The 23,727-nt window shown below is 42.0% G+C and overlaps 1 protein-coding gene across 2 annotated transcripts in view; it reads right to left on the bottom strand.

Moving 5' to 3' along the window:
* The window catches only part of LOC124309248 (regulating synaptic membrane exocytosis protein 1), a 1,429,783-nt gene that overhangs the window by 1,009,763 nt on the left and 396,293 nt on the right, over positions 1-23,727 (bottom strand). For both annotated transcript variants that reach the window (XM_046772697.1, XM_046772698.1), the window contains exon 4: positions 12,741-12,825. In XM_046772697.1, coding sequence (XP_046628653.1) covers positions 12,741-12,825 — 85 coding nt within the window. The remainder of the gene's footprint in view (positions 1-12,740; positions 12,826-23,727) is intronic.

The raw sequence follows: 23,727 nt of genomic DNA, 5'->3' as shown, positions 1-23,727 counted from the left end.
AGCATGGAGGGGTCTCGCTATAAAAGCAAAGCCCTCAACGAAACGTCTGTAATAAGTACAAAGTCCTCAGAAACTTTGAATCTTTGCCTTTGAATCGGGACGAGGCCAATTCAAGACCTTTTCTATTGTAGAAGGATCTGTCTTAACACCTTCCGCTGAAACGACGTGTCGGAGAAAAGTTACTTCCTTTTTGAAAAATGACATTTTTTGGGACTCATTTTTAGACCAGCTTGGAATAAACGACTAAAAACCTGCTTAAGATTTTCCAATACCTCATCAAAAGTCTTACCAAACACAATGATGTCATCGAGATAAACTAAACAAATCTTGCCAGTCAGACCTTGAAGGGCGAATTCCATCGCTCTTCCGAAGGTAGGTGATGCATTACAAAGGCCAAAAGGCATAACTTTAAATTGCCAAAGTCCACCTAAACCTGTGACAAAAGCTGTTTCCGCTTTGTCTAACGGATTCATTTCGACTTGCCAATAACCACTCTGTAAATCAATCGTAGAGAACCAACGGGCACCGGAAATTAAATTAAGGGTATCTCCTATCTGAGGGAGCGGATATGCATCTTTCTTGGAGATCTCGTTCAACTTCCTATAATCTATACAAAACCTCTTGGAACCATCTTTTTTATTGACCAAGACAATGGGAGAAGCCCATGGACTAGAAGACGGCTCAATAACATCTGCTGTTCTCATATCCTCTACTAATTTTTCAACTTCCCTGCGACCGTTTAAAGGAAGCCGTCTAGCTGCCTGTTTAATCGGAGCGTTATTCACTACATCTATCGAATGCTTAGCTATGGTACATCTCCCGATGTCGGCAGAGTCTTTAGCAAAAGTCTCTTTAAAATCGTTAAAAAGGCAAACGAGACTGTTAGTCTGAGCGATATCTGAATCTTTAGAAGACCTAGTAAAGAGTTCCGTGAGATAAGAAGGAACGACTGAAGAGTCCGACACATGTTCTAAAACGCGCAAAGACGAGAGGGTTTCTTTCTGTTCAGAAGACTTAATAAACCTAGACGTTTCGAGGTTGATTTTACGGTAACCAGAACAGAGAGTCGAATCCCCGGTAGAAATGACGCACTTGTGAGCGGAAAGAAAATCTACGCCTAAAATGCCTTCATCTTCTATATCAGCTACTAGAACTTCATGTGGGGATTGAAGACAATCCGCTACTGTTACCTGCACGACCATCTTACCTACGACAGGAGTAGTTGCTCCGATAGCGGTGCGAATAGACACAGAAGGATTAATTGAAGCAAGAGACGGAATCATATCAGGACGAACAACGGAAATTTCGGCTGCGGTATCTATCACTCACAAATAACCTAGTCCGTTAACGGAACCTTCAGCATATAGGCCGGTACGACGCAGGCCTCTAACCACGAACTGTGAAGCAATAGGGCTAAGGAACTTGGAAGAAACCGATGATATCCGCCCTTTCGAAACATCGGTAGCTAGTTTTCCGAATTCTGAGGAACAGAAGGTTGCGCTGCCCAAACCGGATTAGAGAGAGCCCTCTTGGAGGCATTTTTGCGCCACGAATCTTCCGCAGTCTTCAACTGACGGTCGAGTTTAAAACAATTCTTCGCGATATGTCCTCTTACGCCGCAAAACTGGCACTCTGAAACAGGCCGGTTGGAGTTTGATCTATTGTAACGAGAGAAACCACTATTTTTCCTTCCTGGAAGAGAATCTGAGCTAGGCTGATTGACTGAAGGACGGGACGAAGTATTTTTCGAAGGTTCAGCTTGGCTCAATCGATGAAGTTGACGCGAACCTAAATCCGCTTCGTTTATAGCTTCTAATTCTAAGCCCTTAATAATTGCGTTATGTAGAGAAGTTGGAGCTGCGAGCGTCAGATGATACCGAAGCTCCGGATTCCGAATCGCATTAATGAATTTCGCCCGAGCTATCTAATCTCTAGCTCTTTCTGCACAATCAGTAAGGGAATGTCGAGCGAGACGTTCGATGTCATTTCCGAGAGAGGCTAAATCTTCCTTGGGCCCTTGACGTCTTTTTTCAAACTGAGTGAAATAAAGTTTGGAAAGATGTTCTTCGCCAAACCGGAGTTTAAGAGCCGCACAAATGCTGTCGAAATTTTCAAAATCCGAATCTGAAAGCAATCCAAGAACTACCAAGGCCGGACCAGACAAAGACGCTATCAAATTAGCTGTTTTCTGGGACGGATTCCAACCATTAACCTTACTAATCATGTTGAATTGACGTTCGTATAGACTCCAAGCAGACGAACCGTCATACAAACCGGGCTTCAAATTCGTTTGTTTCGAGGGCAACTCTACAATACTCGCGGCAGGTACAGGGACCTGATTGAGTCCGAACGAGCTCTGAGTCTGCGGAGGGAAAACATTGACAGTTCCGCGCGATTTTAAAAAGGCCAAGAACTCTGACTGAATATCTACGCTAGGATGAGACGACGCGACAGGAGGCTCAACTACTTTTGAAATATCACGTGACGGAACATCGTGGCATCGCGAAAAAGAGCTAACCTGAGCTTGTCGCGAGACATGAGCAGGTGGAAAATTTTTAGCAACAGGGGGAATTCCGCCCCCCCCGTAAATAGCGTCAGACCTTGATTGATCCGGAATTGAATGAATGGAGGTCCTCCTTGCTGGTACCGGGACTGAAGGAAGAGAAGTCCTTCTACCTGGGGACGGAACTGGGCGTATCGGGAATTCCTGCGGCCGCTCCTGAAGCTTCTGCACACCTTGCAGGATCCCGATCAGCGCCTGGGACACGATTTCTTGTTGTTGACGCTGTTGCGAGAGGAGTTCGTGCAGAAGATTCTGCTGTTCTTGTTGCTGTTGTTGTAGCAGTTGTTGGTGTTGTTGTTGCTGTTGTTGATGTTGTTGTTGCTGCTGAATCTAACGCATCAGTAAATCTTGGTTTCCCTGGATGAGCTCTGCCAAAAGAGCTAGTTGGGGCTGGGGCTGAACCTCAGCTTCCAAACCAGGAGAAACAGGAGGAAACGCCGGTTCAAGGGCCGAAACGCGCCCGGCAGCTCGTCGCTCCGCGCGTGATGTCCTCGACGTAGGAGTTCGTTGCATTATTTTGAATATACTTCTTAACTCTGCCGAGATTCAGAAGGATCCCGCTTCTGACACCAATGTTACGAAACGATAAATTGGGAGCGAAAACGGATTTATTCCGTGAAGAAGCTCTTCTTTCAAAGTCTCGAGATAGACTGTTTTTACAATAATGTCGGTTGACGCAGCAACTGTATCGTGCCTACACGGCAGAGTTACTTGTATTGGGTGTGTATCGTGCCTACACGGCAGAGTTACTTGTATTGGGATACGCGTATGTGATTACGTGTGACACACACCTTCAAATCTGTGCAGAACTCGAAAACAATGGCTACCTGACATGCGCAGTACGGTAAGTCGGAGAAACGCCGGGTCAACACGTGCTGGCACGAGTAGTTGCTTGATACGCGTGAGCCAGACAGCACTCAGGCTCCTCTCCAATTTGGTGAGCCTATAATTCGAATCTCTGATTTGAACTGACTCTAAGTAGTATTTGTCACGATGGTTGTGTTGATACATAACTGAGACAACGCCACTGCGGCATAAGAGGGTCGACACTCGTCGTCACTCCATGACATAGCGCCTCTCGGCCATTCAAATAGCGCCTCTCGGCCATTAAAATAGCGCCTCTCGGCCATTAAGGGAGCGCCTCTCGGCCGTTCCATCTCTCTCTTGTATTCCCACTGGGGAATTAATTATCACCTTGATAATTATCGAGTAACTAGCTTCCACGCTAGCATCTTGTAAGGCGGTTGAGCTCACCCCTATTGTGTCTTCACTCGAAGCGTCACAATTCTCTCTCTAGATACATCCAGTGCACACATCCACTCATAAATCGGGTGTACTTCCGTTTAGAACATACCTCCGATCGATCTGAAATTTGGTATACTTATGTATTTTGATGCGCTGATCAAGAATATCATACTCAAAACACCCGCAAATTCGATTTTCAAGGTCAAATCGATAAAAAATCGATTTTTTAAATGTTTTTCACATTTATTGCAACAAATATAAGGAAAAACCCAAACCCAAATCTAAACAAACCCACACATACATACACACACACACACACACACACACACACACATACAAAAAAAAAAAAAAAAAAATTGATTTGACCTTGAAAATCGAATTTGCGGGTATTTTGAGTTTGATATTCTTGATCAGCGCATCAAAATACATAAGTATACCAAACACACACACACACACACACACACACACACACACACACACACACACACAAAACAAAAAAAAAATTGATTTGACCTTGAAAATCGAATTTGCGGGTATTTCGAGTATGATATTCTTGATCAGCGCATCAAAATACATAAGTATACCAAATACACACACACACACACACACATACAAAAAAAAAAAAAAAATTGATTTGACCTTGAAAATCGAATTTGCGGGTGTTTTGAGTATGATATTCTTGATCAGCGCATCAAAATACATAAGTATACCAAATTTCAGATCGATCGGAGGTATGTTCTAAACGGAAGTTTATCCCATAAATCTAACATTCATTCACATACATTGTACACGATTTCGAGGAGGTTTTTACTCAGTTCCTGCTGAGGTTTTCCTCCTCTGGGGTAATAAACCATCTTTGATCGACCCCTAAACCGAGTGGATTTATTTAAAATACCTAACCTTGCCCATATCAATAATTGTTATAAGTATTAATTTCAAGATGAAAGGGAAGTACGGGAATTAATCCTGGTGGTCAATTTCCGACAAAACAGCAACCTTATTTTTTTTGAAGACATAAGAGGTTTATAAACGTCTGTTATCTATGATGACTACTAGATCATTTAAAAGGGGACAAAACGGGTGATTTCACCCTTTGTAACAATATTTTGTATTTGATTATTTTTTTGTTACATTTTTCATAAAGTCTTATTTGCTAATCAATATTATTATTCAGTTGAGAACATACAGTAATCATTTATATTACAGAGGAAAACGATACGAAGCAAGATAATGAGGCGTACAATGGAACCCACGCGCTGATGTGACGTGCCGCGCTACATAAATTAATTTTTTCCTACAGTAATAATAATTTCTCCATCAAATAAAAATGCGTTATTGATAGAAAATTTGACGTAGAATACGATGGTCGTGCTAAGAACTCGCTACGAGGTGAAGGCAAGTGTTAAAGATCGATTTAAACGTATTAATTATTTATAACAATATAAATTTCAGAATAATCGTAAATAAAAGAATTGTTGTACTAAAATTCATTTTATTAGCTTTGGGTTGAAAAAACGAACTTTCCAGCTCAAATAGAACCGGCGTTATGAATTTTTGAAAATGAGTCTCCATGCCAAAAAACACCAAATTATCAAATTTTCTATCCCCTCTATGTTACGAAATATGTAAAATAAAAAAAACTATAAAACTATCAAAATAATCAGTTCGGTCGTGATGCAGTCGCTATAGGCATGACGTCATCATTTGCATTTAAAATTCAAGTCAGTCCTGTTGGTAAGGTTACCGACTCAGATTCAGGCCTTTTATCGACCGCGTTTTGGCTAATATTGTGTTGCACTACTCTCCGGTGGAGAGTACCACCTTCGAATGGTTTGAAACCGAGGAAACTTACGCAGACGGCGCTTCGATCGATTACAACTTTTAGATTCAGGTCAGCGGCACCTTAAACTTCCCGCCGTTTGCAGTATCTTCTTGAGTCTTGCAACGACACGGTGTTTCGCATCTTCCAAGAACCTGCTCAAATCTTTATGCCGCAAATTGATCACGGCTTTCGTTCTAATGCGGCTTTCGAAAGCTGTCTCCAAATCTTCCCACGGTATTCGATCGCTCATTTGTCGGCTTTGTAATCCGTCACCCACTTTTCGAAACTGTTTCAATTTAGCTGTCAACGATTTCAAGATTCCAATTCTTATCAAAATTCGTGTCTTCTGTCTGATCGATGACGCGTTGTTTCGTGAAACTTCATTTAAAAGTCTCGTATTTCGGCTTCCAAATCAAATTCACTTTTGAATCTCTGTTGGTGAAAATTTTTCGGATAAAGTCTTAAACGCTGTCTCCATGATTTTTATTAATTTTAAGCACTTTTCGGAATCCATGTTTGTTCCTCCTTCTTTGAATCGTACACACTTGACAAAGTTGCAAGACTTGCCTCAGAATGACTGCTCCACGCTGGCATGATCCCTTTTACGGGCAAGGAACAACATGACTTACGCATTGTCGCAAATTCGCGAACAACCGTATGCAATATTCTTTGACGAAAATTTCAAGATATTTCTTGAATGAACCTGCAACGCGTGTAAGATGGTAGGGCAGGAACGTGGCGAAGAAGTCTCACACATCTCATGTACGAGAGAGCTGTGGTAGTGAACTAATCGCCAGATTGATACATGGAAGTATAGTAGTATTAGTAGATGGGGATGTTTCACTTTGCTTACGGGTGTCAGGTTCACGATTTCGAGATCTACTCACTGGTGCAGTCGAACAGAGTGAGACAGAGGTAATTCGCAAACGCAACCGACAAGTGTCAACTGTTGCACCGAAATCTTTCGACCGCGGGCCGCTCTATGTCAAGTCAAATCTTTTCGGATGATTCCGAGAATTGTTTGTCGACCCAAATTCGTTAAAGGTCGTTGCATGAGCCTCCCAACGTCGTACCTCCCCCTCGAACCCTCTCGATCGTCGGAAAATCTTTTCGAACCTTCTGGAAGCTCAATCTGACACGTGCGAGGATTCTCGGTCTAACCTTCGAGGATTCACAGGGTGCTTGGTAATGTAGTTACTCGATCCCGTTCGATGAGCATGATAACCGAGAGCGCTATTTATCTGGTAGGAGTAAGACCCAAAGTAAATGATAGCTAATTTCACACACTTCTTACCGAAGAAGAACGCACAAGGGATAAAAACTATGTATGGCAATTTCGGGGATTCTTCACCAACGATCATAGTCATTTGGGGGATATTTCACCAACGATCATGGTCATTGGGAAGATTTTTTACCCACGATCGATCGGCAGTGTGCATTCTAACAACGAGGGGTGGGAGTAACCTTTGAGGGTTTGCGTCTGGATAACCTTCAAGGGCTAGCGTCCGGGATTGTTGGTAAAGAAGGTGTTTCTACGCAGAACCGGCCTTGCTATACTACTGTATTCCATATTTCCAAACAATCTCAATTTCAAATACTAGGAAAAATAAGAAAGATTAACGCTCTGCTAATCTAATAAAACAATTAGTTATATTTCATTATTTTGTGAGTATTTGGTAAACCACTGACAACGCTCATCCAAACTAGTGAGCAAGCGTACCCTCAGAGAAAAAAAACCCAAATTGGGTGTAAATTCGTATCCTCAACTTTTTTCTTATTGGAAATTAGGATTATCTATGAGTTGGGGGTACGAATTTTCATACAAATGGGTTTTTTTTCGTGACGGTAGGGAGCGAACGAGTACAACAATTACCTATACTTGGTATACCGATCTTGAGTGAGCTTTAGCGAGCAGGGGATTTCAAGCTAGTACCGTATTAAAATATACCTTCACCTTCCGCTATTACAATTTTCCGATCACATACGTGGCGTAAACATACTCGATTAACTCATTTACGAACAAGGTTCATAGATTTTAGTACGAAAGTCACTTTTAATGAAATCGAATCTGCGTACTCTTCCAAGGAAATTACTTGCAAGCCTCCCTCGCATGTGTGCATAGTTGCGCCTACGCGTAAAGCCCAGAGCACACGAAATGCGGTAAGCCGTGTGTCCTCACACACACGAGCTGGAGATGCGCCTTCCGTACATTAATACATTGCTGTGATTGGCTGGCACTATCCATACGTATTCGATAATGTATAAGTTTAAACGGAAAGAATAAGAACCGCTTAGTTTTATGTAATCAATTTGTTTACTAAATCCCATGTATGGATTGATTCAATAGGATCAAATTTGATTCCACGAAATAGTGAATTTTTTTATGTTAAAAAAATATTTTTTGTAACACCTGCACGGGAATTTTGACTTCGCGGGCTATGGCGGACGGGCAAAGTAGCCAATTCCCAATAGTTGAAAAACTGTTGGGAAATATCACACAACTGTTAGGAAATAGTATTTTCCTAACAGTTTTCTGAGCTAAACCGATGCAACTAGTGCCATCTAACGTGATGACTCGCGACTACGATCGTGTCCTCTGTGTTGCTGCAACGCGTCTACAGCTAGGTTCGACTACCACCTTTATAATTTTCTCTAGTAGAAGTTCCCATTACAGGTGTTAGAAACGTGTCGTGTGTCACGAGTGTACGTTGGCGATTCCGGACTCCTGTGAATTGCTGCACTCGCCTTCGGCTCGTACTACAAGCTTCACACTCATCAAAAAACACCGACTTCCCGCATAATTATTAGATATACTATAATTGAAGCGATCGCACGCATTAAACCGCGGGTACCACCTTGAAAAACCGTCAACAAATGTTACAAAGTGTTAAGTCAGGTTCATTATGATACAGTTTTCTGCTGGGTAATGTTCAATACCTCAAAATTTTCGACACGACCTAACGGTTTTACGATATTACCTAACAATTTGGTAATTGTTGGGGAATCGGCCACCTAACGTTCTTCGGTACGCGGGGTCGAACTTCTCATTATATGGGTTACAAAGAATAGAATACGATACGCGTGTGCGTATGTGACCCTCGCTTACGTTTCGTGTCAACTTGTATCGAAACGTACTATTTTGGACCTATCAAATTTAAATGAAATCAACCGCATATTTGAAGAAACTGGTACTATAGGACCGTGTCTCCCTAATATAGATTTCAAGTCTGTTTGTACCCCTTCACGTCTTCGGGTATTTGCTTTCCGACCACGGAAAGAGTGTTGTGCTACAAGTGTTACTGTTGGGTTCGTCGGGTTATCGAAATGCGTATTCATAAATGGCCAACATGAACGCATTGTTTCAATCTTTGCAATGATTGCAGGCCCCTATCAGAACAGTGTGCTCTACCACGCTATCAAAACAGAAATGACTCAACTCTAACTACATTATCGAATTGAGAAGTGGGACTCGATATTTTTTGCAATATTCTGTGTAGAATTCAGTAAAGTGTGAGAAAATGCATATAAGTATTGTATGAATGCAGCCGGCAGAAGCGGGTCAGGACTGCAGACCCTGGTGGCGGTAAATGGGCAAAGTCTTCACCCAGAGGAGGGAGAGGGACATCTAAAATGAATGCTTTAAATATGCAATGTCACGACGTTCAGTTACAGTAAAAATCAGTAAAATGGTTGTAAAAGCTGTCGGAGCTATCTCGAACTGCAATTGTTGAAGTTATTTTAAATTTTTATATGAAAAATCATGATCATTTTTTCTTTTATGTAAGCGTCATAATTTTATCAATCTAAAAATTACAGTAGTATTAAAAGTTCATAACAATACAAAAATAAATAGTTCCAAATTGAAAGAGAAGAGAGAAACCCCAAAAAAATAAAAAAATCTAGTTTGCCGAAAATGAGAAATTTTTTCGCGCACTCGTAGTAACAACTATAGAAAGGAATCGTGTTCCACTACCACCCCACTTTTCAGGTCCAAAAACTAAACATTTCGGTTGAGCTGGGAATACGCTGTTTTCTTTTAACCAAATGTCCTTTTACCCAAGGTATTCGGTCATAGATACAATAATTTTGTTCTGTGTAAATTAAAATTGCATCCCAACACACAAGTGAATGCGACTTTATGAATTGAATTTGTCATGAAAATATTCATTTTAACGAATGTGTAGTATTTTGAACTGTAAACGTATCAGATTATAATTTATGTTTGCAAGTGCTATTTATGTGAATTGTAAATGTCTGCTGTAATTTATAGATACCATGAGCTTAGATATATTGTTGCCTTTATTACCATAAAAATTTTGAGCTGTATCATAAATATAGTAACTAATAGCAAAATTCATTATAACTATTCACACATACTTAAGCTCACGATAATACTATTACGTTCGTGGTATTCAAACTTCCCATGAAAATAAAATATTCACTGTGATACATCGTTGGACATAGGTACATTACACTTTTCTTTCAGTGCCAAACCTGTCTATGAGTCTTTCAGTAAAAGCTAGAAGGGACTGCGAACTTTAATTGAGATAATTAATAGAGAAATGCACTTGGGAGAGGTATAAACGAAAACTTGATGTGAGCCACTTTGATTCGTCCATGAGTCCGCCTACGAGAATTCCATATATGCTGTAATGTGGCATTTTCGATGCGCGTTCCAAACGACTCCCCGAACCCTAGATGGAGCCCGAAATCAGGGATCCCGCGGATCAGACCGCGAATCATTTCGAAACAGAGCGCCAGGACAAAAGTCACGCATCCGATACTCCGAGGGGGGACAATTTTCGGTTTGGCCAAGACGATTTTTCAGGATTTTTGTTTTTTTTTTGGTTTCGAGTACATGCGGCATCATACACGGGATCGGCGGCAAATTCGAATGACCTCACGGAAATACAGTCGCGACGGATCGCAACGAAAGGAGGGCCTCTCACGAGGCTACGGAGAGAGCGTCAACGTAGAACTCTGCCGCGAGAGAACCCAAGGCGGACGAGATTCCCGTTGGTGGCCGGCCAGCCGTAGCCTCCCCTCACCTCGCTGACGTCAGGAAACCTCGCGAAGTCGTCACCACGCCACTGTCAAACTACGGGATAGCGGAGACTCGACAGCCAATCATCACCCCGCCACAGCGGGCACCAAATATAGCGATAAGTTAGGCTATAAGAATTTCGGAAAGAAAACACCAATGAGAGCATGAGAGTTTTTCACGACGGATAGCGCCTATGTTCGAGGCATGTCCGAATTGCGGCTCTCATTAGCGGAGCTCGAAACTTGAGTCCTGGCAACATTTCGCGACAGTCGAGTTTGATAGAAATTTACAAAAAAAAAAAGAACCTCCTTGAAGTGTGTGCCATGGCCGAAACGGGAGTTGGCGAATTCGTGGTGTGGTTGCGAAGCGGTAAGCGCTATTAATTCTTTGCGAACGCATTTCAAGTGCAGGTAGATCGGCGCACCGGCACCCGGTTGGCCAAGTCCTTGTTGAGTTAGAGTAGTACTCGAAATTCGTTGGCCGATCTCCTTGTTGATGACCGTAGCCTGAGTTTTCGCGATAACGCATAGAGTCAATTCGGTTCCTGTAGAGTCTCGTGTAAATTCACGGTTTTGAGTGGAGCCAATTTCGGTTTGAAATTGAGTGTAGCCAAATTCCGCTGCACAGGGTCTCGTCGAGTCTGCGTATGTAAAAAGTGTCACCTCTCGTGTAGGTCGCGTATTATCGTGCGTAGACGCTCAGATTAGCGGGACGGCTTGTAAATTTTTTGGGAATGGCGACTGCGACATAAGTTAGGATGCGTTTAGATAACAGCCAGGCGATTCCCGTGGTGATCGGCGCCATTAAAAATAACGGCTAGAGATGCGAATAGCGCGTCGAGTCACATTCTCTTTCGTTTGATTATGGAATTAGTGTTTCTTGGCTAGGTCGGCGATTAGCGCTGTAGCTAGTAGAGGGCGAACGCGGTTAGCACGTCGAATAAAATTCTGTCTTTTTTTTTTGTTTTGGAGATATTGTTTAGTATTGAGGCAGCGACTAGCGTAAGAAGGAATAAGAGATCACCCAGATTTAGCCATTTAATTTTCTTTCTTCTTTTCTGTTATATTATTTTTTTTTTCTTGTGTTGGTTAAATCTAAGTAATTTAGTGTGAATCGCGAATAGCGAATTGCGAATTATTCTATCGATTATTTGGTCGCGGTATATCGCATTACCGATTTCGAGGCGTGTTGATCACGCCAGGTGCCCAACAAATTTCGCGATATTGTTTTAGGTCCAGGATACCTCGCGGACGCCGATTTATTGTGCACGTGGTAAGTTCTCGGTCATTTTCTCCGAGTGACCGAGGAGTGGGAAAAATCCACGTTACAATGCATAAGTTACACACATAGTCGCAGACTTCGCACTGGTGTTAATATTTTTATTTCAATCTCCAATATATTTGTTTTATATAAGACATGGATGGTCCTTATTTGGTGGTCGGAAAACTTTTCATTGCCATCCCCCTGTCTCCTCTGGCCCAGATCGGTTCCAAATCATTCGAAAAAAAATTAATGTCAAGTTTTGAGCTGCTGTCTACAGAATTATTCGAAATTGTGTAAAATTATGTGTGTATAATTCTATATAATTTTATCAAATTAAATTCAAGACATAATTTTATATAAATTCATCCATTCATATGAAAAAATTTTTTCTCGGGTATTTGCACATTAATTCAAGTAAACTAATTTAACCCTTCTGGGTGTCACGAAAAAGCTTGACTTGTTTGTTCCAGAATAAAGTCCGCGTAACTTGATTTGAATTTTTCGGAATTTGATGACTGTATTTCGATAAACGTTTCTGCGCTCTGATTGGCAGTGAACATGTTTTTCAACGCACTAAAAGCACCAATACTTACAGATGAAATTCAAGTCAATTGAACATTTTGACAAACCTGACAAATATTGGTTTACGAAGAGATAAATATTTCAACCAATCGTACGACACTTAGAAATTGTTCGAAAATGCACTTCCAATTTGTCATTTAGTTAGAAATTAATAGTTATTGTGATATAAATCTTCGGATGAGTGAACAATAAATTGCATGTAACATCGTAAATTAACTCACGGTTTGGGTGTCTCAACGGGTGAGGTTTCCTGTTTTGGCTGGATCTCCTCAACTGAAGTAACTTTGGCCGGAGTCAATTTCGTCACTAAAACAATAAGAGACATGTTGTGCATAAGTTCTGACACATTGTTCGAAGAGCTAATGTAACATCTTAGAATATTTTGGTATTAGTTAGTATGGTAAAGTTTGGAAACTTCACGTAGACATACAACGAAGCGCTGTTAACTGTCGTGCCTCATTACCATACACCCTTTGGATGTTTTTTCACAATTTGCTTGAGTATGAAATTACAGTAGTACGTGATAGAAGAGAACAGAAAGAAAAAAAAACAAGGTGATATTTTTAATATTTCTTGAAATATCGTGGCAAAACTACTAGAAAATATCATTTCGAGGAAAACGCGTTCAAAGTTTTCGTGCAGTACTACAGCAAAAACATTGCAACTTACGTAAGTTAAAAATCCCCGGCGCTGTAGAGGGACTTCTCGAGTTTAGCTGTTTCTGTTGCGCCAAAATGTTTGAATGAGATTTAACTATCTAATTTTAAGAAAAAATAGAAATAATTTGAATTTTTTCGATTCCTAGTCTGCTCAATGAAATAATACAAATATGATATTTTTGCATATCAGCGACACTGAAGGAAAATAATAAAATGAAAAGTTTTCAGAACGCTATTGCTATCCCGACAGAAATTAAACTAAAATGATTTCGCTTTTCTCAGTCAAAGTTTTTAATACGAGAATGTCACAATAAGAGCGAATTTTGTTAGGAAACAATTCAGCTCTTCGATATTAATCGACAAATCTGAGAAGACAGTACGAACTCACATATTGAAGTGTTTTGTGACATTCCGATAGAAGGTTTTCCTGTTATCGTGCGTAAAGTTCGAATTTGTGCATTCATTTGCTTGCACAAAATGCCACTTTCGCACACGCTGAAAAGAGCGTTCGGGAATTAGCAAAGCGCGGGAATGTATAAGAATGTATGCGCGATACCGAGGCGTATCCATGTTATCACATTATTATTAAAACAACTTTAAAATACATGAGAGAAATTAATGACATTGTAGTCAGGCGGCTAGGTGATTAGTAAAGTAAGTCTCCGGTAAAGCATCTTCAAACACCAGGTTCGAAATTTTCGAATTTGCATTCTCTACCAATTTTTCTCGCGTAATAGCATATTTCGATACGCGAGGCCAAACGAGCGTTTTGCGCACTACGAGTCTGAAGACAGCACGAAGCAGAGGCGAAGCCGAGTGCGCAAAATGCTTCTTTGGCCTGCGTGTCGAACACTAATTTTTTTTATTAATGTAATGCACAATCCGAGATCTGTGAAATTGAACGAACAATCCAAACAATCCAAAAATACCGAAACAATGAAAAAAAAAAATGAAAAAAAATAACGAACCTAAATGAACCCAAACGAATCTAATCGAATCCAAATGTATCCAATCGAACCGAAATGACAAACCGAACCCAAACAAACCCAACCGAAACGAACACAACCCAAACTGCGACCCACGTGGGCGGCGGGGCGGCAGCCCCCCGGCGGGGGCTAGTGGTGGAGCCCCAGTGGGAGTAGGATGGCGAAAGTAGTATAGCAAGGCGGGTTCTGAGTACAAACACCTTCTTTACCGACCGAGCCGCTCTGCGCAGCCCAGTGCAAACCCTTAAAGGTTACCCCCACTCTCGTCAGATGAAACCATGCAACCTTACCGACAGTTGTATCGGTCGACGGTGAAAATCGCACTGCTTTGCCGGCAATTCTTATCGATCAAGGGTCAAAATCGTGCTGTTTTACCGACAATCTTACCGACCGAAGGTCAAAGTCTGTAGTGCTCGCCTGCCAACGGTATAGGGCGCAGCGGGGGCGAGAACTTTTTTACCGTCCCGAATTCCTTTCCCACGGTAGGACTGCTGATGTGTAACATCAACCACCCTCACATTCTTTTCCCACGTTATCAACCATGTGACATTCCAAAATTAATGGTTCCGAGAATTGTTTGGCTCAAATTCAACGTCGCACCGAAATCCTTTGACCGCATGCCGCTCACCATCGGACGATTTCGAGAATTGTTTTTCACTTACTCGGATGTCGGTTTGATATCCAAAGTCGACCGATAGCCGCAGTACATTCAAAGCCATGGATCTGCGGTGTTGGGTTACTATCGCCCTGGGAATGCTAAAAGGTGCGCGCGCATACACAAACATACGTGTTTGATATCAGCCACGTGACATTCCTTACCCTCCACCAAATTTCAAATTATGTGGTGGGGGAACGTTATATAAGCGAAAAGTGAAAACTTCATCGCCAGTCTGGAGCTGTTCTTCTTGCAAATGAGAAGTGCTCTGGAACAACAACGTGAATTGAAGAAACGACCAGAACTGCTCATCAAGAATATTGGAGAAGTAAAACATCTGCTGAAAATCAGATCTGACCTCAATCAACTCACAAGAGATTTTGAACACATACAACTCGACAGTAACGATCATGGACATTTCAAAATTGAACGAAGTCGCTCGCCTAGAGACATTTCTGCCCTTGAAAAAGCTTTCGGACCTCGAAGTATACTTCGAATACCGGGTCAGTGGCGTTCGTCGAGTTAAAACGAAATTTGGTGATAAAATCGTTCTGGACTTGGAGGACTCTTTCACGATTTTTCTACCGAACCGACTGACCAAGGCCCTCCAAGAAAATGAAGATTTGTTCCAGAAAGTGACGACAGCCAGTAACAAGAGACGGTTGCATCTACGCTATCTTGGCGGACCGTACGGTCAACTTGAATTCGTATACGTATAATCTGAGTATCACATTCAAATATTCAGTGTCCTGTGTAAGTCTTACGTTCAATAAACAAAAAAAAAAAATTTAAGTTATGAATATTTTTTCATTTATCGCCTTACCATCTTGTATACCTTTAATCCTACGTACGTCTTGTACCTTGTAATTGTATCTGGAATTAAGTCTTAAAATCCAAGAAAATGCTACTCCGAACACCACTAAGCAACGATGGAGGGTTTGGAGCTGCGCTTGCGTCTTGTAACTGTAATGAGAACTCCATGATAAATTTTGGATGGGTTCAGACAAGACCAGAGTGCAAGGTCAGCCGATAGCTGCGGTAGTATATATTCAGAGCCAAGGATCTGCGGTGTTGGGTTACTATCGCTCTAGGAATGCAAAACATAACTCTGTTTGAGTACAGCTCGGTCAAGGATGGAGAGCAAGGTCGAATCTTACATAAGCTTCGTATTGAAAAAAATTCTCTCTTAAGAGCTCTTAAGAGAAGGTGTAAAACTATTTCATGAATATTCTTTGGAAAAAAACAGTTTTATTGGGTACAATTTTTAGAGTACGGTTGACAATTACTTCACAAAAATAGTACAATAATTTTATTCAACAGTATCATAACCAGGGTGATATATTCGCCAGGAATGCGGGACCGTTCTTGTAGATGCTTCTGCGCAGTAACACAAATCGTACACCCTCGCCATCCGGACAGTATGATGATTTTGTAACCAATTTTAAAGTATGCAAACGTTTTGTGCTGCGCAGATTGCGTTGGGTATTGTATGAACGTCGCATCTTAGAGACGCAGCTGAAGTTTTTTGCAGGGTTTGAAGCGACGGGCACTCAAAGTCCAGCATATCGATGATTTCAACTTTCGGAACGATTTTGAGTAACCAATCTCGTTTTTCTTCTCCTTTTACGTACACGGTTTCAGCTTTGCACAGCCTGTCTTTAATGGTCCACTCAACTTCCTCAAAAGGCATGGTTCCACAGCTCCAAGATAATCCGTGAAAATCGCGTTCTAACCAAGAATTTTGGCTTTTGTATTTGACGTCCAGTAAATCCCATTCGTAAGGTGGCTTGAAGAAAAACACTGATGGAGATGCTTCCGAGTAGATTGAAATTATAGCCAATTCTTTTAATGTGAAGGTATTGTTGAAAGGTCTACGAAAGCCTTGTATGTCAACGATAAGCTCCATCTTTGAACAGTGCGAGATGGTGGGAACGGGTCAGCTTTTATACCAACTTTTTCACCCCACCACTGAGCGGGTTGTATTCGACAATACGATCGTGAACAATCAAGCAGTACGCCGATGTTTCAGCGGGAAAGTTGGCTCTAGCTTCAAATTCAAGACGGATGTCGACAGGTCCGTACTTCAAAAATTCGTTTTGTTTTGAACAGTCGATAACGAACAAGGGGACGTCTCGAAGGAATTCACTCTTTGTCAGCAACGGCTCGGGGTTCTTGTCGTAGTAGGTAGCTTGGAAGTTTGCGTACATTTCGTACAGGAGCGCGTACAGATTACGACTCATGTTGAGGTTCAGGTTACCGTACGGATAAGATTGAGAGTTTAAAAATAGCTTGACGTCCGTGATATTGCGATGATCGAAATGACTTGCGTTCTTGCCGGTCTTGTTCTTTCTACTTGTTTGGAAACCCAAAATGACGTACCGAGATTTTTCAAGCTGAGTGGAAGTATTCACAGTCCAAACGTGTTTCGATGTTGTGGGAAGTAAGGGATATTCGTACAATTCCCAACTGCGGAAGCTCATCGAAATAGGCGGATCTCTCTGAATGAAATTTAGTAGGTCAACTTTTTTCTGATCCGCGAGTTTCAAATACGGTATTAGCCATTCCACTGCATTGATCGTGATTTTGAATTCCTCCTCTTGAGTCTGCATGATTGCGTTGACGTCAGTTTTTGATCTCGTCAAAATTAACTCATGTTTATCGTTGACAACGATCTTGCGGTAGTCTTCGGAGAAACCCAGTATCATGCTGAGCGGTATCAGTACGTCAAAATTACCCTCGGCATCGGTTAATTTTTTCTTCTCTTCTACATCAAGCCATCCAGCGTTCTCCATCAGCCAAGTCTGACCAGGGTGCAGGGAAGCGTAACCCTTCATGAGACTTGTCAAGCCAACGTTCTTGCTTCTATCAACCTCAACTGCGTTAATTTCGTAGCGAATTTCTTCAAACGGATGACAGATCGCGTTGTTTACGAACTGTGTGTTCACAGTAGCTGTACCATCAGGTTTGAGGAGTCGTCCGTGGATATGTACCGAACTTTTGCTGGGTAATATGCATAAATCCTGATGCTGGACGGTGATTCTAATTTCATCGCTGTTGTTGAAAGTTGATGAGGCGTAAGGTTTGTGAGCGTGAATCTCGTAATGCGTAACGGATTCGTCAAAGACGACTGGTGTTTGTATGTTTAAGATTCCTTCCTCCATGGTACGTAGCAGATGATAAAAAAGCAAAATCGGATTTTTAGTTGACGGAAATTCCTCTTCCAAAAGTGGTCAGTTTCAAACCCAGAGCTATCAGGAACTCCACGTTTCGAGGTGTTAACGGTTCGGGAATCGATCGTTGACTGACTTGATCGGGTCATGCCGACTTACTGATATACCTACTCTTTGACAGTCTGTTGTATACAATTCTCATCGTTTATTGCGATTTGACGTGTAGTCTCACAGTAGTAACTTTACCGCGAAAATTAACCAGGTCTCCGTCTTGATCCACTAACCGAAGCTGAACGTGATCTATGGTCCTGACGGTGAACGGAAGATAAATGACGTGCAACTGTACTTCCACGATCTTATATCCTGGTGGGACAGTCGGGAAAAACTCGTGAATAGTGTGTACTTTGTGTCCATTGACGTAGGCGCCCGTTGTAATGCTACACTCGACTCGCAACGCGTTGACCTTGAGTATAGTGACAGGCACGTCTGATTCGTGAGTTTGGTTAGCTGCCAATACACGTGGTGTAAATCCCAAAAGTTGAGCAATGGAATCATTCGGCTCGAAGTTGATCGTGTGGTTGCATGTGATTTCGCTGCGTAATGTATTATTGTTGGGTTTGATGGCGAGCCTGATATCTGTATTTCTTAGCACGTTTTGAGGATACTTCTCTATGTCCTCGATCTCGTAGCTGCCGGTAGGTATGGTGATCACTTTTCTAGCTACATAAATTTTATTGTGACCGACATCAACGTTGGGAATCGAATTAAAGGTTAACAATTCTACCAAGCCAAGAGCATAACTTTTATCACGAGCAAGTTCGATCGGTGGGAAATATTGAGCCTCGAGTATCGAAGAGGTTCCCGACATCGTTAACGTTAACGAATCATCCATGACTGCGAGTGGTAGACTGACTTTGACGAATTACGCACCATGTTTATATGTATAGCTCACCACTTAGAAATTTCAGACACGAGTGTCCGCATTCAAATGTATCATAATCCTGGTACCTTTCATGATTGTGTTTGACGCTACCAACGCCGAGGTATTTTATGAGGTCTGAGGGTGGTTGAAGGTTGCCGAAACTGTCAAAGTAATCGATATTATTGTCGCGTTTCTTGTATGCAACCCAGTGTGTTCCCGGACCGTCTTTGTCGTCAAGGTTGATTATATCTGACTCGTTTTTTCGTGGGCCGTTTTCGGGCATTTCGTTTCGCATGAAAACACCGCGGAAATACGGAACCTCAAAGATTTTTGCATATTTCAACAAGTCCCAATCAGTCAACGCTCGACGTGGTAGCATCGCATCTAGTTTTTTAAAAGATGGAGACCAAGACCTGTTTTGTACGGTTTTATATGAAGCCCTTTGCCCAACGCAATAGCTTCCATAGTTTTGTTGTGTCGTTTGCTTTCCTCCAATTCTCGTTTAGCCGCGCTCGCATCGTTCACAGCTTTTGCTTTACCTGCCGCACCACCGGCTAACGCGCCTGCAGCACTAAGTCCGGCAAAAATAGGAATCAAAAACGGTAGAAAACCACCGACTTTTGAAGGTACCGGTAGGACGCGAGTTGTTCGCACTTGACATTTACCACCCGCTTTTTTAACGGCGTTCTCAGCTCCCTTCAGCGCAGATTCGATGGCTACTTTTGCATCGTTGCTTGGTACCATAGAACGTTTGGCAGCATTTATAATTTTTCTCTAGGTCACATTTTTTGACTTTCGAATTTCCATTCCGAGTTTTAATTTTACTTCCATTGTATTAGCTATTGCCCAAGCGGCTGCCTTCTCACCCAAATTTTCGTCCTTTGCGAGAATCCGTTTCCAAGCTTTCTCAGCCAACACCCTATCAGCCTCGTTTCTAACTTCAAGGTTCTCACGATTTTTCGAATACGCTATGCCGTGTTCCTTACACGCTGCATCGAGAGGATTAATACCGGAATCGCCTCTCGCGAGTCTTTTCGTCAACTTCGTACCAGGACCGCAGTATTGGTAACCGGGAACATGCAACCCGATCGGAAGTTTGTTGATGATTTTATTGACCAGACCCTTGCCACGATGTTGCTGCCTGCTGCTGCTTCGTTTACCTCTGTACGCGATCATGTTCGTGCGTTGACTGAAGAAAAGTGCTTTAAAACGGGATGTTCATAGCAAATCCGATCAGTCATGTCCGAGATACGGTTTGAGAAACAACCTACTAAGCTTCCTGTGATGAATTTTGTCAAACTTTCGGAGCAAAATGTCAAAAGGCACAAACGGCACGGTGAATTACTCCCGAATAGTGTACGTGCAATATTCTGTGGCCCGTCAGATTGTGGTAAAACTAATGCGTTGATCACACTTATAACCCATCCCAACGGACTCAGATTTAAAAATGTCTACATCTACTCGAAATCTCTCAACCAACCTGAATACCAATTGTTGAAGCCATTGTTGGACCATGTTGAGAATACGGAGTATTCTGCGTTTACCGAGCGTAAGCAAGTGATCACACCGGAAGAAGCACGGCCCAACTCAATAATCATATTTGACGATGTAGCGTGCGAGAAGCAGGACAATATTAGAGCCTACTTTTGCATGGGTAGACATCACAACGTTGACTGTTTCTATCTCTTTCAGACGTACGCGCGTATTCCCAAACATCTCGTGCGCGACAACGTAAACTTAATCGTGTTATTCAAACAAGACGATATAAACCTGAGACATGTTTACGACGATCATGCGAACACCGATATGTCTCACACAGAGTTTGAAGACTTGTGTGCGGCATGCTGGAACGGTGACAAATATGGGTTCGTAGTGATCGACAAAGACAGTGAGCTCAACGAAGGACGATACAGGAGGGGATTCGATTCTTTTGTTAGCCTGGAAAAGGAATAAAATCCAACGTTTTCGAGCGAGAGACGCAGTGGCGTTGCAGACTCAGTTGCGTCAACATGCAGAGCTCTGAAATTTCCAAGCAAAAAGATGTCCTACATCAGATCGCTCAAGCAAGTGCTGCGATCCGTCGAAAACACAGATTGCCCAAGTCGGGCAAGGAATCTACGACTCAGAAATTAAGTGACGTTTTCAAACCAGTAGTGACTCCGTTGCCAGAACTGGTGAATGTTACAAAAGATACCACACCTGTCAAACAAGAGGTGGAAGAAATTAAAGAAGAAGTAAAGCAGATGAAAAATGAAACGAAAAATAAAACTGTCTCGGAAATGGACGATTCCTTTGCTTCGGCGGGGGATGAAACAATCGTAGAAACACCGGTCGAGAAAATCGAGGAAGAGTATTTTGTACTGATGAGAGATGCGAAGACAAAAGGCGAATTGGACAACGTGTACGGTATACGCAACCTCTCAAACGGACTAATGATTGGTGATTCGTTGATATCTTTTGAGAGTGACTACGTTCGTATTGGCGATACGCGTTACTCGAAAACGAAGGGTTTGCTGGAACTTTTGTTCAAAAAGAAGCCTGACGGTTCTTCTGTGAGCGCCGGAGATCGGGAAAATTTGAAAAACATAATCCTCGCAACGAACGCGCATAAAAAGTATCACTCATCCGATGGGGCTGTTCGAAACGATAACAGTTACAAATTTAAAAATGTCACTGCCGAATTAATGGATTATTCCCAATCACCTCGCCGAAAGGGTAAAGGTCTACTTCCGCGAGCTATGATCACTCGACAAGGTGTTGAAACGGAATACGTCTTCTGGGATGATCCAAACGAGTTAGTGGAGCGTCTTTGTTTACTCCTGGCATCTCAGGCAGCGGGAAATCCGAGTCAAAATAACGAAATAATCTCCATTATCGAAGAGCTACGCGAAGCAGGAATCATTTATTAAGCAGCTTCCATCATTTTTGCATCCATTACCGAGATGAGCGTCGACGTGTTTGAACGGCATCTGGATAAAAACACGACCGCGAGCACTTGCGGTCCTCCGCGTGTCGGGTTTCAAATAACAGCGGACGGGCATTACGATATACGGAACAAGAGACTGTGCAATGTCACAGATCCCGCAGAGCCGAACAATGCTGTAACTTTAAAAATCTTGAGACGTAAATTCAGCGTGTTGCAAAAACAAATCGACAACCTCAATCAAATGATCAAAGCTTTGGAGATCACCACGGAGAAAGCCTTGGATACCTTCTACACACACTTTAAAATCGGCAGAGACTTGTCGATTCGAAACGCAGAAATCATTTCCAAATTGGACACCAGACTAATAGCGTTGGAATATGAACGAAGAAAAGCAAGCACTGGTGACGGAACTGCATAAGCCTGCACGCCGGAATTACCCGCGTCGACGTGTAGACGTGCGCGGCATCGACGAGACCTGGCAGGCGGATCTTGTTGATATGACGTCGTACGCTAGACAAAACAAAGGCTACAAGTACATGCTCACAGTCATTGCTATTTTTTCAAAGTATGCGTGGGCTGTACCGATAAAGAGCGGGTCTGGAGATGATGTTACGAAAGCGATGGAATCTGTGCTTGTTCAAGGACGGGTGCCGAAAAATTTACACGTCGACAGAGGAACGGAATTTTACAACTCGAAATCGGAATCGCTTATGTACACGTTACTTTACTCCATGTACAGTAATTTGAAGGCCTCGATTTGTGAACGTTTTAATCGCACGCTGAAAGGTCAAATGTGGACATGGTTCAGCATGCAAGGAAGCTACAAGTGGCTTGATATCTTATCTGATTTGGTTTCGGCTTACAACAACGTCAAACACCGAACCATAAGAATGAAACCGTCGGATGTCACCGTTGCAAACGAGAGGCTGTTATTACGTCAGGCGTACGGAGGGCTTCAAGCGATACCTACCATATTGGCAATGTTCAAATCCGGCGACAAAGTTCGAATCAGCAAATTCAAAAATGTCTTCTAGAAAGGTTACACTCCCAATTGGACGACTGAAATATTCACGATAAGCGCAGTAGAAAATACTCATCCTGTGACGGACAAGCTCGAAGACTACCGAGATCAACCCATCGCTGGTGGTTTCTACGAACAAGAACTCCTCAAGGTTAAACATCCAGATATCTATCTGGTGGAGAAAGTGTTTAAGAAGCGTGGAAGAAAAATATACGTTAAATGGTTAGGTTTTGACAATACACACAATAGTTGGATAAACGAATCGGATATGTAACATTTGAATAAACGAATTTTTTCTAGAAACGTATGTCCCTCTTTATTTTATACCCGACACATAACAAGTATGCATCTTTATTTTTTAGACAATCGACAGACATATGCATCGTTGTACAATTTCTTATATTTCGGAGCGCTCTTATTCACTATCCTACATAATTGTTGATGTATGTACTATACATTTATATTGTACACACATATATCTACACTCTGTATTGTATACTGACATTGAGGAAACCGAATCTGACCTACACGTATATATTCTAATACCGAGTGAGTGTGTGAGAAGCAAGAGTGTTGTTTTTCTGTACACAGAGTCGAAGAGAGTCGAAAACAAGATCGCAGACAAAGCGCCACGAATGTCTGGTGTTGTCCCGAATATTCGAATATTAACTCTTAACGTATTTCTATATAATAAATATACCAATAGAATTATTGGAGCCTCATTTTTTTCCCAACCATTCTCACATGGTAGCAGAGCGTGGTTCCTTCTTGGCTTGAAGTAAAGTGAAACGAGAAAGTGCGCGTATGTGAAACGCAGAAAACTCGAACACGAAGCAACATTCGAGAACGTTGGAGAAGATCCAAGATGG

Source organism: Neodiprion virginianus, chromosome 7 (assembly GCF_021901495.1).
Source record: "Neodiprion virginianus isolate iyNeoVirg1 chromosome 7, iyNeoVirg1.1, whole genome shotgun sequence".
Classification (NCBI taxonomy): Eukaryota; Metazoa; Arthropoda; class Insecta; order Hymenoptera; family Diprionidae; genus Neodiprion; species Neodiprion virginianus.
Note: the sequence above shows the minus strand (reverse complement) of the source record. Positions and strands in the feature narration are given on the sequence as shown.